This window comes from Portunus trituberculatus, chromosome 49 (genome assembly GCF_017591435.1).
Source record: "Portunus trituberculatus isolate SZX2019 chromosome 49, ASM1759143v1, whole genome shotgun sequence".
NCBI classification, from domain to species: domain Eukaryota; kingdom Metazoa; phylum Arthropoda; class Malacostraca; order Decapoda; family Portunidae; genus Portunus; species Portunus trituberculatus.
In genome coordinates this window covers 1889780-1907842 of record NC_059303.1, presented here as the reverse complement: position 1 = coordinate 1907842, position 18063 = coordinate 1889780, and the positions used below count along the sequence as shown (strand labels likewise).

General features: G+C 38.3%; 1 protein-coding gene across 1 annotated transcript in view; it reads right to left on the bottom strand.

Annotated features, from left to right (window-relative positions):
• The window catches only part of LOC123499074 (tubulin-specific chaperone D-like), a 563551-nt gene that overhangs the window by 87149 nt on the left and 458339 nt on the right, over positions 1 to 18063 (bottom strand). Inside the window, exon 17 of the mRNA XM_045246676.1 lies at positions 3691 to 3824. Within this exon, the coding sequence (XP_045102611.1) occupies positions 3691 to 3824 (134 nt within the window). The remainder of the gene's footprint in view (positions 1 to 3690; positions 3825 to 18063) is intronic.

Here is an 18063-nt window from a genome sequence, read left to right as displayed (position 1 = left end):
AGTATCACTGACAAGTGTAGTGGGGAAGCTGTGTGAGAAAATTATTAAAGACGTCTGGATGGAACACCTAGAAAGCAGCAATATGCTGACAAACTGTCAGTTTGGTTTCAGAAGAGGAAGGTCATGCTCCTCAAATTTGTTGTCATTTTATTCAAAAGTTATATATGCTGTACAGGAAAGGGATGGTTGGGTAGACAGTATCTACCTAGATTTAAAAAAAGCTTTTCACAAGTTATCACACAAGAGGTTACTATGGAAGATTAAGAACGATGGAGGAGTTGGAGGTCAATTATTGAAATGGATGAAGGATTACCTTAGTGAGAAGGAAATGAGAACAGTGATAAGAAACAGTAGTTCTTCCTGGCTAAAGGTCACTAGTGGAGTACCTCAAGGGTCGGTGTTGGAACCAGTCATGTTGGGCATCTATGTGAATGACCTGCCTGAAGGAATTGAGTCATATCAATTTGTTTGCAGATGATGCCAAGATAATGAGAGTGAAAAATGTAAATGACTATGAAATTGCAAGAGGACCTTGATAAAATTGGTAGATGGAGTAAAACTTGGCAAATGGAATTCAATCTGAAAAAAAGTGTAGTCATGGAATTTGGAAAAAGTAAATGGAGAGTACACGGCAATTACAAAATGGAAAATTTTAGTTTGGAAAGGTCTAAAGAGGAAGTGGATTTAGTGGTGACAATTACAGAAGGCTTAGCCCCAGACAGGCATATAAATAAAATCATGGGAGAAGTAACAAATCTGCTAAGGAGAATTAAAATGGCCTTCTCATATTTGGATGCTGATATGATGAAAAAGTTAATTAGTTCTATGATAAGACCATGACTGGAGTATGTGGCAATCGTGTGGTCCCCTCACACTAAGAAGAATATTAGAAAATTGGAGAGGGTGCAAAGGGCAGCCACACAGTACCGGAACTGAAGGATTTGACTTACGAGGAGCGGTTGAGAAAACTGGAAATTCCAACACTTGAAAGTAGGAGAGAAAGGGGAGACTTGATAGGTATTTATAGAATGGTGAATAACCTGGATAAAGTGAATGGAGACTTTTTAAGCCTGGAAACAAGGGTTACAAGGGGACATGGGAAGAAATTGAAGAAGGTGCAGTGTATAAGAGACATTAAAAAGTACAGTTTCCCTCATAGAGCTGTGGACACCTGGAATGGATTAGATATAGACATTGTAAATGCAGTCAGTGTTCACAGTTTCAAAGCTAAGCTGGACGAAACAAGGTATGAAGATGGGTCAATATGAGCTTGCTTCCCTCCCATAAACTACAACTAGGTAAGTACAACTAGGTAAATACACGCACGCACGCATGCACAACATTGTTATCTGGACACTGTTTGGATTAACTGAAATCCGGATAAACGAGGGTCAAGTGTCCATGCATACATAGGGTGCCAAAGGTACCCATGAAGTACTAAAATCTGTGCTATAGTGACACTATCCCTAAAATGCCTATTCATTGTTTCTATTAAAATGTAAACTCAACAAGCTCCTTTCCTTTGAAAAAGATATTTCTTCATTAGCTAGTCAGAGGCAAATCAAAATATAAAGCATTTGGATTGGCTACTAACTAGGCTCCAGGAAATTGTGTGCCACCAACCAGTATGTCTGGGTGAATGCTAGCTGCTATGTACCGGCTCCTATGTACCACTGGTTTGGCTTATATGTATCACTGTTGGGCTGCTATTTACCGGCTCCTATGTACCATTGCTTTTGCTTGCATGTACAAAACAAGGCTGCTATGTACCAGATACCAAGTAGGAAGACAAAATATTTATTGTAAGAAAAAAAAAATAAAAATCTACATAAAAAGATAACACAAAAGCATAAACATGTTAAAACTGCATACAATAATTAAAGGTTGTCAACCAATAAGATTCAGCAAACTGTACATTGACTTAACACAGGCTTAGTCCTCAGAATGATCCAGCAGTTCAGCGCACCGATTTAGAAATTCCGATGTTGTTATGGATTTGTTCTCATATTTCATGTATGGGTCACTGAGGTTAATTTGCTTTTTGATAGCATGCTTTCTTTGGTATCTATACATTTTCTTTTGTTTTACTAATTTTAGTCATAGGAATTCTATTAGATTAATCATGTAGAATACTAATTAAGAGGTACATACATGTTTATAGAATTGGTTTTTGCTATCCTGTTAATTGCATGGTGCCACCCTTCTGCACTTGTAAGAGGATCAAGAATGTGGAGGATGCATCTCATTCCTGATCCATTTTTTTTCATAGTAGGTAATGAGATCTTGAAGTTGCTGATGAGGAAGTGGCTGGCTAGTGATATGTCAAAAAGCTGGCTCTATACAAGATGGAGGTAAGTTGGCAGCACAATTAACCGCTGAATGAATTCTAGTAGTATAAAAAAAAATAATTGAGGATGCAAGTTCACTTGAGTTAGGAAGTAAATACTGAACAAGTTCACTGAAGTTTTGAAGCAAATAGTGAGCAGATCAGCTGGAGTTCCTAAGTTGTCCTTTTCGAAGCAAAATATGACCAGAGCTCTATTTGCTTTATTCTCTATTTGCAAGGCAAACAAATAAACATTATTATTAATCATATTAATAAAAAAGTTACATAGCTATAATCATGGTACATAGCAGCCAGGTACATAGCAGCCATGGATGGTACATAGCAGCCAGGGATGGTACATAGCAGCTGGTGGTACATAACAGCCTGTTACAGTCTGGGTATTTCTTCTACCCATCCCATGTTTTATTATATCAATAAAATGAGATTTCCCACAACGTAGTAATAGTTAGGTTCCAAAACAAAAAACTAGTAAAAGTGAATGTGAGAAGTTTGATGCATGAAAACTGAGAGTTAATTGTGTACAATGAAATCTTGGTTCTTGAACTCAATTATTCATGAATGCTACTTGAAATTCAAAAATGTCTGGAAATCAAAAATATTTTCCATAGGAATCCATATAAAACGGAATAATCTATTACCAGTCACCTGTCCACCTTGTTTTAGTTACTCATGACAAATGCTCCAGCTGCTAATGTAGCTGCTCCACTTCTCCAGGTCAAAATGGTTTATCCAGAAAGGATGTATTGAATTAATTTAGTGACACAGAGTGCATCAGAAGATATTGTTTAAATTGTGCAGGTATTCTTTTTGTCATTAATCTAGTGAATGAAGCAATGCAAAGTTACACAGAGAAGTAATCCACTAAATGCCAAAATTAAGATTATCATAACATTTAGATATTCTGCTGCTGGAAAGAGCTATTGATATATGTAGTTGTACAGTAGTGATGGTGCTGTAAGTCATCTTAACAGCCACAGATGGTTCAGAATTATTCATGAGATAGGTAAACTGAATTGAGAAGCTTCAATGAGATCACATATTCCTTATTTTAAAGATTCAATTACTGTCTTAAATACATAAAAATGAAGGAACTGTTCATATAAACCATTGCTTTTTAGCAAGTAATTTGGTTAAAAAAAATTGTATACAGCAACTGAAACAATTATGAGTTCAGAATTTTGCTCAAAAAAACAATTTGTTAGAAAAGGGAGGTGTTTGATAACTGAGGTTCTACAGCTAATTGTCTATTTTGTTCTTTTGAATGCTAAGAGGGAAATCATGATTAGAAAAAGCAAGACCACATAAGGTTCAGAAGTTGGTGCAAAAACACCATCATGACACACCTGTAAAGCAGTGATGGCAGCCTCCCTCACCCAGGCCCCAATGTCTCCCCGCCGGTCCATGGTGTAGTCATCCAGGCTCCTCAGCAGTGCCTCGTAAATAGATCCCAGGTTGCTTTCACAGACCTGTTCACTCTCTGCATCAGAAAAAAGTATTGCATATTCATCATCAATATAATTTTTTGTACACTATGTTCTATATTAAGCTTGCCCTTGTATCAAGCTTCTTATCACTGTATCAAGCATATTTGTTATAATCATCATAAAATTTGACAAGAAGATAGCATTTGATACCTCCAAAGACCAGTAAAGTACCTCTTGGAGAGAGAGAGAGAGAGAGAGAGAGAGAGAGAGAGAGAGAGAGAGAGAGAGAGAGAGAGAGATATCAGGCACCAAGCATGTGCGTTGTTTATATCAGTTTTGCCACCGTGCTGATACACAATTTCCTCATTACGTCATCTAAAAGAACAAAACATAGCCCATATCATACTAAATTACCCTCAGTCAAAAAAAAAAAAAAAAAAAAAGAAAGAAATGAAATTGTACACCTCCATAGACCAATAGATGAAAACAAAAGTCAAGTGAAGGGAGAATTTTTTTTAGTAAAGTGGAGACTTAATACTCGAACTTAATTTGTTCCAAATGGCTGTTCAAGTATCAAAAAAGATACGGTCTCACCAGCCTTCTTAATAGTCTGCTGACTTGAAAAGAGTAGAGACAGTAGGTGGAGTCAAGATGGTGGCGAGCAATGCTATTAGTTTTCTCGCCTCTCTCGTGTTTGTGAATAATATTCAGCTTCACATCAAGAGTAAGAGACTTCCTGGTCTTCTTAGCAACGCTAGGCGACACTGCAGGGTGTTTTGGTGGTAAGTTGAGCGAGGGAAGACGAGCTGCTGCTGACGCTGTTATTGTTTTGAACAGGGGGAGTGAGTGGTGTGTTTGTTGTCCACGAGAGGTGCTGGTGTATTCATAAGCCTGTCGGCTTGTGTGATACGGCGGGGCTTTCAAACTTGGAAAAAATTACCTAGATAAAACTTCGTTAAAGCGAGTTTGGTGTTTGTTAAACGAGCAGATGGTAGTAAAATGAATTTTTTTGTTGTAGCTAAATTTCGTTGTGTGAACCTTCGTTAAGCAGGGGTTGCCTGTATATATATTTTACCCGTAAGATGGTTTGAAATTATATTTGTTAATACAGCATCTTATACTAAGACAGATTGTATTAACAAATCCTTCCCCCTCCTTTTTGACCCAGTGATAGGTACTGTACCACGTAGTACGTACGTGAGTACTTACCTTTAATCACTGCAATAATGTTATCGCGTAATGTTTATCAGTAAATTGCATACTTGTTAATACAATCTATCTTAAAATGTAAGATACTGAAACATTCCACAGATAGCAAAACATAACATTAAAACATTCGATATTTAGCCAAATGGCACCTCCGGCTGCTGCAGCAAGCCAGCAAATCATCGTCACCTCACTAAAAACACAATGGACTATCGCACGCCTCTCAGAAATTTTCAAATCATCTTACGGGTAAACAGAACCTTAAAATGCATGTGTATATAATATTTTCTGCTTAGAAATGCATGTTCTCTTACTCCTTCCAATATTTACCGAAAGTCGTGTTACACCCTGTATACGTCTATGCACTATATGCGCAGGGTATACCAGTGTACCAATACGTTATGGTTTTTAACGCTCCATACTACAAAACACTCTCTGGAACGCTGAGTTGCCAGCCGCGGTGAACGTGTTAACATAACAGTAAAAATAAGGACAATAACACAAAATTTGGTGTGGGGTCGTCATGGTAAACATGGGGCCGTTAGGGTAAACAGGGGCTGTTTTAACCAGGAAATGGAGGTGGACAGCGACAGTGTTTATTTTTTTACTAGTGTTTACTTTTATACTGTGGGGTTATTTTTGATAAGTGGATTTTTGATAAAGTGGTAAAGCTCAGAGCAAGATTGTGACTGACTGTGATGTGAGTGGTGAAGGCAGTGACACAGTGAGTGATGTGTTTACGTATTCTTTGTTTTGTTGTTTTCTCTTATTATTTTTGGTTTCTCTTATTATTTCTTGCTTTTCCCTTTACTTTAAATACACTTCTAGTATTTAGAATAGTAAATTATAAAAATATGTTAATTAAGCCAAATAAAGAGTATCTTGTACAAAATTTTTTGGGACCACATCCCGCATCCCCCTACTATCTATTATTTCTTATGAGAATTACAAGTTTGTTTTATGTGAATTTTGATATATGCGATGCCTTTTGGAACGCATCTATCGCGTTAACCAAGAGTTACCTGTACATGTATATATATATATATATATATATATATATATATATATATATATATATATATATATATATATATATATACAGTGGTACCTCGAGATATAAAAGCTTCTGTATAAAAACTTTCATTTTACGAAATGATATGCGAAGATTTTTTCGCTTCATATTACGAAAAATTACTCAGCATACAAAAGATACAAAACAAAACTCGAAATTCCTGCATGCAGAAAATTTTTAAATTCTCACTATTTAGAACCTGAAAAAAATAAATAAATAAATACCGTATTCTACAGCTTCCAAGATGCTGCATCTTGGAAGACGCACCCTAATATTTGAAAGAAATTTCTAAGAAAAAAAAAGTAATTCTCATACAAGAACACATTCATTATATACCTGACCACTGAACACAAAAACATCAGAAGCAAGGAGTCTGCAAGACACTATTGTTTCAGCACTCATTACAAATTTGCTGGAGCACTCACCACAAATTTAAAACTATGTAAATAAAAACACCATAGGTAAATACACATACACAGTGAAACAGTTCATCTCTTCTTGTTTTAGTGGCGGACGATGGCATGTATTGGACGTATTGTTTACATTATGGAATCACTTGTCTGATCGCCGAAACAATGCGTCAGTGCTGCAGTTCGTATTTATTTTATTTTGCAATCGTGCTTCACAGGCTTTATCATTGTGAAAATAATTCACAAGTGGAGTTTTGACTCTTGCTTGAAAGAGTAAGCCATTTGGATGCTCTATTAATAAAAGTATAAAGGCACCTGGCATGTATTTACCTAGTTGTAATTTTACAGGGCCTGGGCTTTACGCTCATGTGGCCCTGTCTCCATATCTATACTTATCCAATTTTTTTTTAACCCTTATGTTCCGGTGATAAAAGTATTTTCCAATATCCCAAGACGGGTTAAAATGGCAAACCTAGAAATTGTCAGAAGACTGTTTGAATACTAATAATTATTTTCTCTTTGTTATTCTGAATACAATGATGTACTTTCTAGCTCGATGTGACCTTTGAAAGTTTAGTTATTGCCTTATCAAGGATTCCTCCTCCGCCCGCTGTGTGATCCGTCAAGCAGAAACAGCTCGGTGAGCGATGACACCACAAAAACACAGAAAAAAACTCAGAGACGATGCAAGAGAAGTACAATTTATTTTTGGAAATATATAAAACAGGAGTCAGGGAATAAGTCCCGAAATATAGACCTAAAGAAGAAGGAAAGAAAGATTGGTTTAATGCAAGGTGTGCTAGGGCAAAGGAGAAAAGAGATGGAGCATGGAAAAGGTGGAGGAGAAATAGAAATCCAACAAATAAGGAAAACTTCAAGGCAGCGAGAAATGAATATGTTAAGGAAGGAAGAGGGAAAGAACTTTGAAAAGGACATTGTCGAAAAATGTAAGGAGCAACCAAAATTGTTCTATAGATTTATAAATGGAAAAATCAGACAAAGAGAAACAATAGAAAGGTTAAAAGGAGAGAACGGGATGGTGGAAGACCCAAAAAGTATGGCAGAACTATTAAATAATAAATTCCAGGAGGTCTTTACTAAGGAATCTATATTTGAAAGGCCACAGGATAATAGAGAGACAGTCTATATGAAAGAGATTAAACTAACCAAGCTTGAAATAAAATAATTAATGAAGGAACTGGATGAAGACAAGGCAATGGGACCAGATGAAGTCTCAGGCAGAATACTGAGAGAATGTAGGTAAGAACTAGCAAGTCCTACATACAACATCATAAAATGCTCAATAGAAAATGGAACAGTACCAGTAGAATGGAAAAGAGCTGAGGTGGTTCCCATATATAAGAGTGGAAGAAAGGAAGAACCTTTAAATTACAGACTGGTATCACTAACTAGTGTAATATGCAAGATGTGTGAAAAAATAATAAAGAAACAATGGATCGAGTTCCTTGAAGATAACAAATTAATATCAAATAGCCAATTTGGTTTTAGGAAAAGACGGCCTTGTGTAACTAATTTACTGAGTTTCTATTCTAGAATAGTTGATAGAGTACAAGAGAGAGAGGGATGGATTGACTGTATTTATTTGGATTTAAAAAAGGCGTTTGGCAAAGTGCCACATGGAAGATTACTATGGAAGTTAGAGAAGGGTGGCTTAAAAGGAAGCACATTGAGATGGATAGAAAATTATTTGAGGGGGGGAGAGAAATAAGGACGGTAGTTAAAGATATGAAGTCCAAGTGGAGAGCAGTAGAAAGCGGAGTGCCACAAGGGTCAGTATTGGCACCAATACTTTTCCTCATTTATACTAACGACATGCCAGGAGTGAACAGCTACATAAATCTGTTTGCAGATGATACGAAACTGTGCAGAGTTATAAAGCAAAAAGAGGATTGTGAAATACTGCAAGAAGACCTAAATAAGATATGGGAATGGAGCAAAAAGTGGGAAATGGAATTCAATGTGAACAAAAGCCATGTCATGGAAATGGGAAAGAGTGAAAGACGACCCGTGGGAATCTATAAGATGGGAGATGGAGTAGAACTGGAGAAAGTAAAAAAGGAAAAGGACTTAGGAGTGACAATGGAAGAAAACAATCAACCAGTAAGCCATATTGATAGAATTTTTAAAGAAACATATAATTTGCTAAGGAATATTGGAGTAGCATTTCACTACATGGACAAAGAAATGATGAAGAAATTGATAAGTACTATAATAAGACCCAGATTGGAATATGCAGGAGTAGTGTGGACCCCTCATAAAAAGAAACACATAAGGAAATTGGAGAGACTACAAAAAATGGCTACAAGAATGGTTCCAGAATTTGAAGGGATGACATATGAGGAGAGACTAAAGGCTATGGATCTACCAACCCTGGAACAAAGAAGGGAGAGAGGAGACCTGATACAAGTTTTTAAATTGATCAACGGAATGGACCAAGTGGATAATGAGAAACTGATCCTGAGAGAAGAATATGACATCCGAAGCACAAGATCGCATAGTAAAAAGCTGAGAAAAGGAAGATGTCTGAGAGAAGTTAAAAAATATAGTTTCCCTCAAAAATGTATTGAGACGTGGAACAGTTTAAATGAAGAAGTAGTGTCTGCAACGAGTGTGCATACTTTTAAAGTAAGATTGGACAAGTGTAGATATGGAGACGGGGCCACACGAGCATAAAGCCCAGGCCCTGTAAAACTACAACTAGGTAAATACACACACACACAGTTTGAGTGAGGAAGTGGTATCAGCAAAGAGTGTACATAGTTTTAAAGAAAAATTGGATAAGTGTAGATATGGAGACGGGACCACACGAGCATAAAGCCCAGGCCCTGTAAAACTACAACTAGGTAAATACACACACACACACACACACACACACACACACACACACACACACACACACACACACACACACTCTCTCTCTCTCTCTCTCTCTCTCTCATCTTGGAAGAGAAATTGTACATTTCCAATAAGAGAGAGAGAGAGAGAGAGAGAGAGAGAGAGAGAGAGAGAGAGAGAGAATTCTTTCACCCCTTTTCATTTCAAGTTTCAAGCAAATAACATCTCTCTCTCTCTCTCTCTCTCTGGGTTCTCAATACGATGTCTGGAGTCTGTTCTCCATTACCACTATCTCTGTCTTCTCTCTGTTCTGAGAAAACAGGTGGATCCTCTGAATCATTTTCCGAGTCTTCACTACTGCTGTCTTCGCTTTCTTTAGTTTCTTCCTCATAATCACTGTCACTGTAGTCTGGCTCAGAAGCACTGCTAAATAAAAATTATCTGTCTTGTTCTATAGTGAGTTATGAACTGAGATGTCCCTTCGCTCTTATCAGGGTGCTTTCGACACGGCAGGTCGCTGGGGTTGCCAAGTGTCGCCCTCAGAATGGGAGAATAGCTTAGTTACCCCTAAATATACAGAGCTAGTGGCAACACTACTGGTGGAAAAAGAAACCAGATACTCGCGTGGAGCTCAAACATGAGGCGCGAAAATTCTTGATTACGGAAACGATCGCTGTCGCTACGGACGCACTGATGCAATCGTTCATATACGATCGCCGGAACATAAGGGTTAAAGCTATGCACACTCTTTGATGACATCACTTCCTCACTCAAACTGTTCCAAGTCTCAACATATCTTTGCAGGAAACTATATTTTTTAACATCTCTCAGACATCTTCCCTTGCTCAGATTCTTACTATGCGATCTTGTGCTTCTAATGTCATATTCTTCTCTCAGAATCAATTTCTCATTATCCACTTGATCCATTCTGTTCGTGTGCAAGTTCGTACGTGAGTGTTGCTATGAGACGAGGGAGTGGTCCATTTTCTCCACACGTCGAGTAGGCTACAGGAAGGATTATGGTATTGGAAATACTTGTAACAGCTAAGTACTGAGTTTACATAATATAAAAGGCTGAATAAAATAATACGTACTTAAGCTAACATCATAATGTAATGACCCAACATACAAATCCAGGTCACTATCGGTCAAGCGTCCAAGCTCACTTGAGGTTGGGTGTTGCCATCTTGGAAGACGCACTAGTATTTTTCTGAGTATTTTTTAGGAAAAAAATGTGCGTCTTGTAAGCTGTAAAATATGGTAATAATTTTAAGTGTTTCGTAAAGTTAAGTGTTAATGTTTCCTGCTATTTTCTATATTTTCTGCCGTTTGCCTTCCTCCTCTGCCGCCACTTTGGTATCAGACATCGCCTCACTCGAAAGACAAGGTTCCACATTTTCGTACAATTTTCGTATTATAATTTTTCATTTATTATTGCATTATGTTCTATTATCTACTTCATTTACAGGTATTAATGGAATACCAAAAAATAAAGCAAAGATGAGATGAGCCTGAGACGAAGTGGGAGACTCGCGACGACTTGGCCGCTTCTTCTTCTTGTGACCTTTTTAGCCTGCGTGTTATCTTTTCCCATGATATTTGTTTCCACTCCTCTATTGCCTGCTATAATGGATATCATATCTTAGTATTCATATACGCTCATGCCATGAGGATAAGCTCGACTCCGTGGCAGTGAGTGATAGTGAATTATTAATGAAATACCGTAGTATTTCATTACTAATTCACTATCACTCAGTGCCGTGGAGTCAAAGTTATCCTCATAGCATGAACATATATGAATACTAAGATATGATATCCATTACAGTACCCTCCCGAGTTTAGCGCTATACGAGTTTCGCGATCCTCGAGTTTGGCGCTTAGTCCTAAATTCTTACCATCCCGAGTTTGGCGCTGTATCGCCCCGAGCTTCGCACTGCTTTGACAAGTATCGGTCGCGTTTACTTCCGGGCGGCGTCACGTATGCTGCCCCAAGACTCCTGCAGTTGGTTGACTGAGCTGACCACGTGTGCACGCGTCCTTAGCCCTCTTCCACCAGCATCTTGATAGTTCTTATATGCAAGCTAATTAATTGTGATGTCAGGAAATAAAGGAGGCACTGCAGCATGTGGCTCAAGAAACCTACTTGCAAAAGGAAGCAGGCCAGAGAGGCAGGGTAAGAAGAAAAGACTGTTAAACATGAAAGAAAAAGGCGAAGTGTTGGATAAGCTTGATGCTGGAATGGGACCTGTTGCCGTTGGAAACTTGTTCAACATTAGTGAGTCTACTGTTAGAGGAATAAGAGCGAAACGTGAGGAAATAGAACGTTTCCTGAAAGACACTCGACGGAGTTCTGTGATTCAAGTTGCTCACATCACGCATCCTACAAGCAAGTTGATGGTAACAACAGAACACTATTTGAAGAAATATATTGTTGACAAAAATGACCGAAATGTGTGCATATCTTCTGGTAAGGTAAGACAGAAGGCAAGAGAAATATATGCTGCAGTGGCACGTAAGTTAAACATTGTCAATCCTCCACCTTTCTCTGCTAGTAATGGCTGGTTCTCAAGGTTAAAAAAGACACTGCGTTCAAGAGGGCACGATGTCTGGGTGAAGCAGCAGACGATCTACAGAAGAGGTGGAAAGTTTCATTGGTGTCTTGAAACAGATGACTGAGGACGGCGGTTACGATCTCCGTCAAATATTCAACGATGATGAAACAAATTTGAAGGCTTTGCGCTAGCGGACCATGCCCCAGAGTGAGATTATGTGCTGTTAGAGTTCTTATTATTTCTTTTCTCTTTTTGTTCTTTTCAATAAAGTGTGTATCCCAGTTTTTTTCGTCTTAACAAGAGCATTCTTCACTGAAACTGAATACACCCACCAATTTATCGGTATTTTGAAATAAGAGAGTAAAGTGGGGAGGAAAAAAAATCAGCTTCGTCCCGGGCCAGAATGAATAAGCGTTTTTATATTGTTTTCAATACCCCAAGTTTAGCAATCCTCGAGTTTGGCGCTATATCTTAAGAAGAAAGCAAGCGCTAAACTCGGGAGGGTACTGTATAGCAAGCAATAGAGAAGTGGAAACAAATATCATGAAAAAAGACAACACGCAGGCTAAAAGGGTCACAAGAAGAAGAGGCGGCCGAGTGGCCGCGAGTCTCCCACTTCGTCTCTGGCTCATCTCATCTCTGCTTTATTTTTTGGTATTCCATGTAAGATTTCACTTTATGCATTACAAAAAAATCCTTTCTTGGGGCCAAGGTTTGTAAAAAGCTAATAGAAATATTTCGTGAACATAAATGCATATACAAGACAGTAACACCACCTCCAGAGGTGGTGTTCCCAGTATCCTCAGAGCGACCTGATAGCAACCTTGTCACCGTCCCCCAAGCGTTCATGGATGCCATTTCGCTACAAGAGGTTGCTCTGACGTTATTAAAGAATCTTGGATCCAGCTCCAGGAGTGCTAGAGACAGAAGCAGGGAGCCAGACAATCACAGCGAAGCTGCCGCGTTCAGTCCCTCACCCGGCAAATTCAAACTCAGAAAATTCGCTAAAACGGATGTGGTTGTATGTTATGCAGACTTTTGGTCTAACTTTATGTAGTATGTTAAACCGGAAATTCGTTAAACGAACGTTCGTTAAGCGGAGTATTACTGTACTGTGAGTGGCAAGGAGGTGTTGTGTCGATGATGTCATCACCCCTGCTCCTCCGCGCTAGCCCCTCTTGAATGACATGAACGGATACCGTATCTGTGAATTTTTCTTAGTGTATATCAAATCGAGGGTAGTAATTTCCAATTACCGTAACTGTGAATTTACTGGTTAAAGAACTAACATATAACGAGGACTTACTGTGTATGTGTGTATATATATATATATATATATATATATATATATATATATATATATATATATATATATATACAGTCAACCCTCGGCTATCGCGACTTCGGCTATCGCGTTTTATTGCTATCGCGCACCCATGAGAAGCTGCTAATATTTCATTATCGCGACCTCAGTTGCCTGCTATCGCGCGCCCCGCCATGACGTAATGGAATATCTGAGCGCTCATTGGTCAAAACCGCCTTCCCGCCAAGATCAATTCGGCTATCGCGTTTTCGGCTATAGCGCGGCTATTTCGGCCCCAATTGGGTGCGATAGCCGAGGGTTAAGTGTGTGTGTGTGTGTGTGTGTATATATATATATATATATATATATATATATATATATATATATATATATATATATATACAGTAAGGTCCCGGGTTACGTCGGTCTCGAGTTACGTCAAACTCGCAATTTAAGATTTAAAAAATTGAAAATTTATAAATCGTAAAGCGCGGGCTTTATTGTTATTGTTGGCCGCCAGGCGTCACTAGTGGTTATCCGCCAAACTGCCCACCTCACGCTTCAATACAAAAACACTCTACATACTTCAGTTCCACCACACCGTCGCCCCAAGCAAGAGTGTTCATACATCTGCGTTTGCTGACTATCTTAGTATCTTGCTCAATGGCACCAAAAAGAAAACTCCTGAGTGATAGCAGTGATGCTAAGAAAAGGAAAACCATTACGCTACAAGAAAAAGTGGACATAATTAAAAGACATGAGAAGGGAGGCAGCAGCTGTGTATAAGGGAGTGAAGAAGAAAATGGGAAACCCGTTACCATGACAATGGGGAGGTTGACGACCTTGAGGGCTCGTGCACCTATCACAACAATAACAACTCCGGAGCCTTCGTCTGGGCCACACGACACTTGCAGGTCACTTGCACTGTCTGCGCCTGTCTGCTGATCCGTATTACCCTTTCCTATTGCATTTCCTGCTCCGCTGCCCACGCTTCTACTCCCTACACACTGCACTATGCTCCCAGCTGTCCACCCTGGACGTCGCAACATTCGACCTGCCTACCTTCCTGGCGGCCTCAGGCGTCCACCCCTCTGGCAACATGCAGTCCTTTGCGTTCGCGGCCCTAATCAACAACAAAAACCAGCTTGTGTTTCATATACCTACACACTTGTAAATAATATAACAATATAATCTTTTACTTATATAACGCTTCTACACCTACCGCACTCCACAAAGCTCCCAGCTGTCCCGGCCTGGTAGTCACAACATTCGACCTGCCCACCCTCCTGGTGGCCTCAGACCACCCTTCTCGGCAACCTGCAGTCCTTCGCGTTCGCGGCCCTAATCAATATATTTCTACATAGTTGTAAATAATATACCAATATAACAATATAACCTTTTACTTACCTGAATGACCATAAACAATGATTGGTTGAAAACTCGATAATATGCTTTGAAAGTACAAAAACTCGAGTTACGTACAAAATCGACTTACGTCATGTTTCAGGAACGTAACTCTGATGTAACTCGGGACCTTACTGTATATATATATATAGGCAACCCCCGTTTAACGAAGGTTCACACAACGAAATTTCGCTACAACGGTGTCATTTTACTATCATCTGCTCGTTTAACGAACACCAAACTCGCTTTAACGAAGTTTTATCCAGGTAATTTTTTTTCCAAATTTGAAAGCCCAGCATACCACGCAAGCTGACAGGCTTTTGAATACACCAGGAGCTGCTGGTACTAAGGCCTGCCTCAGGAAAAATCCTAGGACACCTATAGAATAAAGATCAAGATCAAGATCAAGCCTCTCATGGACAACACGCGCAACACTCACTCCCCAGTCAAAACATAACAGCCTCCGCAGCAGCTTGTCTTCCCTAGCTCAACTTATCACCAAAACGCCATGCAATTGGCCTAGTGTTCGTAAGAAGACCAGGAAGTCTCTTACTCTCCAAGTGAAGCTAGATATTATTCACAGACACGAGAGAGGCCAGAAAACTATAGCAGTGCTGGCCACCACCTTGACTCCATATTATACTGTCTCTATTTTCAAGTCAGCAGACTCTATTAAGAAGGCTGGTGAGACCGTATCTTCCTTGCAAGCTAAAAGAACCACCTGAATTCGTGACTCTACAATGGATAAAATGGAAAGCCTTGTGGAAATGTGGTACATAAGTTTTGTATGCAGTACAATGATGCGCACTTTGTTTACATTCCACAGGTTGCCAGTTAGTGTCTTTCCCTTTTCACTCTTCCTCCCTTCATAAAGTTAAGATCATCAACATTATAAAGTTATGTACATACATACATTAGTGTACATTATAATGACAAATTAAACTACCTAAATGTTTAACTTCATATTTTTACTTTCATTAAACCTTTTACTGTAGTATGATGCACTCTCGCTTTGCTTACTCTCAATGGAAGTTCATATCAGGGGTTAAACTTGTTATAATCAGTTTGCTTAACAAAGTTTCGCTTAACGAAGTGTTTTTTTAGGATCGTAACTCCTTCGTTAAACGGGGTTTGCCTGTATATATATGTTTGCCTGTATATATATATATATATATATATATATATATATATATATATATATATATATATATATATATATATATATATATATATATATATATATATATATATATATATATATATATATATATATATATATATATATATATATATATATATATATATATATATATATATATATATATATATATATATATATATATATATATATATATATATATATATATATATATATATATATATATATATATATATATATATATATATATATATATATATATATATATATATATATATATATATATATATATATATATATATATATATACAGTAAGGTCTCGGTTTACGTCCGAGTTACGTCCCTGAAACATGACGTAAGTCGATTTTGGACGTAACTCGAGTTTCCGTACATTTCAAAGCATATTATCGAGTTTTCAACCAATCATTGTTTATGGTCATTCAATTAAGTTAAAGGTTATATTGTTATATTATTTACAACTATATAGGAATATGAAACACAAGTTTGATTTTGTTGTTGATGAGGCCATGAACGCGAAGGACTGTAGGTTGCCGAGAGGGGTGGCCCTGAGACCGCCAGGAGGGTGGGCAGGTCGAATGTTGTGACGCCCAGGGCAGACAGCTGGGAGCGTAGTGCAGTGCGGTGGGAGTAGAAGCGTGGGCAGCGGGGCAGAAAATGCAATAGGAAAGGGCAATAGGGATCAGCAGACAAACGCAGACGGTGCAAGTGAGCTGCTAGTGTTGTGTGGCCCAGGCGAAGGCTCCGGAGTTGTTATTGTTGTGATGGGTGCGCGAACCCTCAAGGTCGTCAACCTCCCCGTTGTCAGGGTAACGGACTTCCCAATTTCTTCTTCACTCCCTCACACACAGCTGCTGACTCCCTTCTCATGTCTTTAATTACGTCCTCTTTTTCTTGTAGCATAATGGTTTTCCTTTTCTTAGCATCACTGCTGTCACTAAGGTGTTTTCTCTTTGGTGCCATTGAGCAAGATACTAAGAACTTGAGTCAGTAAATGCAGAAGTAGCATAACACTCTTGCCAGGGGCGACGGTGTGGTGGAACTGAGGCAGGGTGTTATTGTATTCAAGCGTGAGGCGGGCGGTGTGACGGGTAACCACCAACAATAACAATAAATCCCGCGCTTTACGATTTATAAATTTTCAATTTTTTTAATCTTAAATTGCCTTACAGTGGACTGATGTAACTACGAGTTTGACGTAACTCGAGACCGACGTAACCAGGACTTTACTATATATATATATATATATATATATATATATATATATATATATATATATATATATATATATATATATATATATATATATATATATATATATATATATATATATACAGTAAGTCCACATTATACGGTAAATCTTTATCTGGTAAATTCACAGTTACGGTATTTGGAAATTACTGTATTTTACAGCTTGCAAGACGCACCGTAATATTTGAAAGAAATTTCTAAGAAAAAAAAAAAGTCATTCTCATACAAGAACGCATTCACCATATACCCGACCACTGTACACAAAAAAACATCAGAAGCAAGGAGTCTGCAAGACACTATTGTTTCACCACTCATTACAAATTTGCTAGAGCACTCACCACAAATTTAAAACTATGTAAATAAAAACACCATAGGTAAATACACATACACAGTGAAACAGTCCATCTCTTGTTTTAGTTGGGGGCGACGGCATGTTTTGGACCTGTTGTTTACTTATGGAATCACTTGTCCGATCGCCGAAACTGAACATGTCAGTGCTGCAGTTTGTATTTATTTTATTTTGCAGTCGTGCTTCATAGGCTTTATCAATGTGAATACAATTCACAAGTGGAGTTTTGACTCTTGCTTGAATGAGTAAGCCACTTGGATGTTCTATTAATAAAGGTATAAAGGCACCTGGCATGACGTGAATGCGTTCGTGTGCACGTATGTGTGTGTTGCAATGAGACGAGGGAGCGGCCCGTTTTCTCCACACGCTGAGTAGGCTGCAGGAAGGATTATGGTATTGTAAATACTTGTAACACCTAAGTATTGAATTTACATAATATAAAAGACCAAATTAAATGGTACTTAAGCTAACATCATAATATAATGACTCAACATACAAATCCAGGTTGCTATCTGTCAAGTGTCCAAGCTCACTTGAGGTTGGATGCTGACTTACAATACAACATTCATCTTGGAAGACGCACTAGTATTTTCCAAGATATTTTTTAGGAAAAAAAAAAAAGTGCGCCTTGTAAGCCGTAAAATACGGTACTGCCCTCAATTCGATATATGGTAAGAAAAATTCACAGATACGGTATCCGCTCATGTCATCC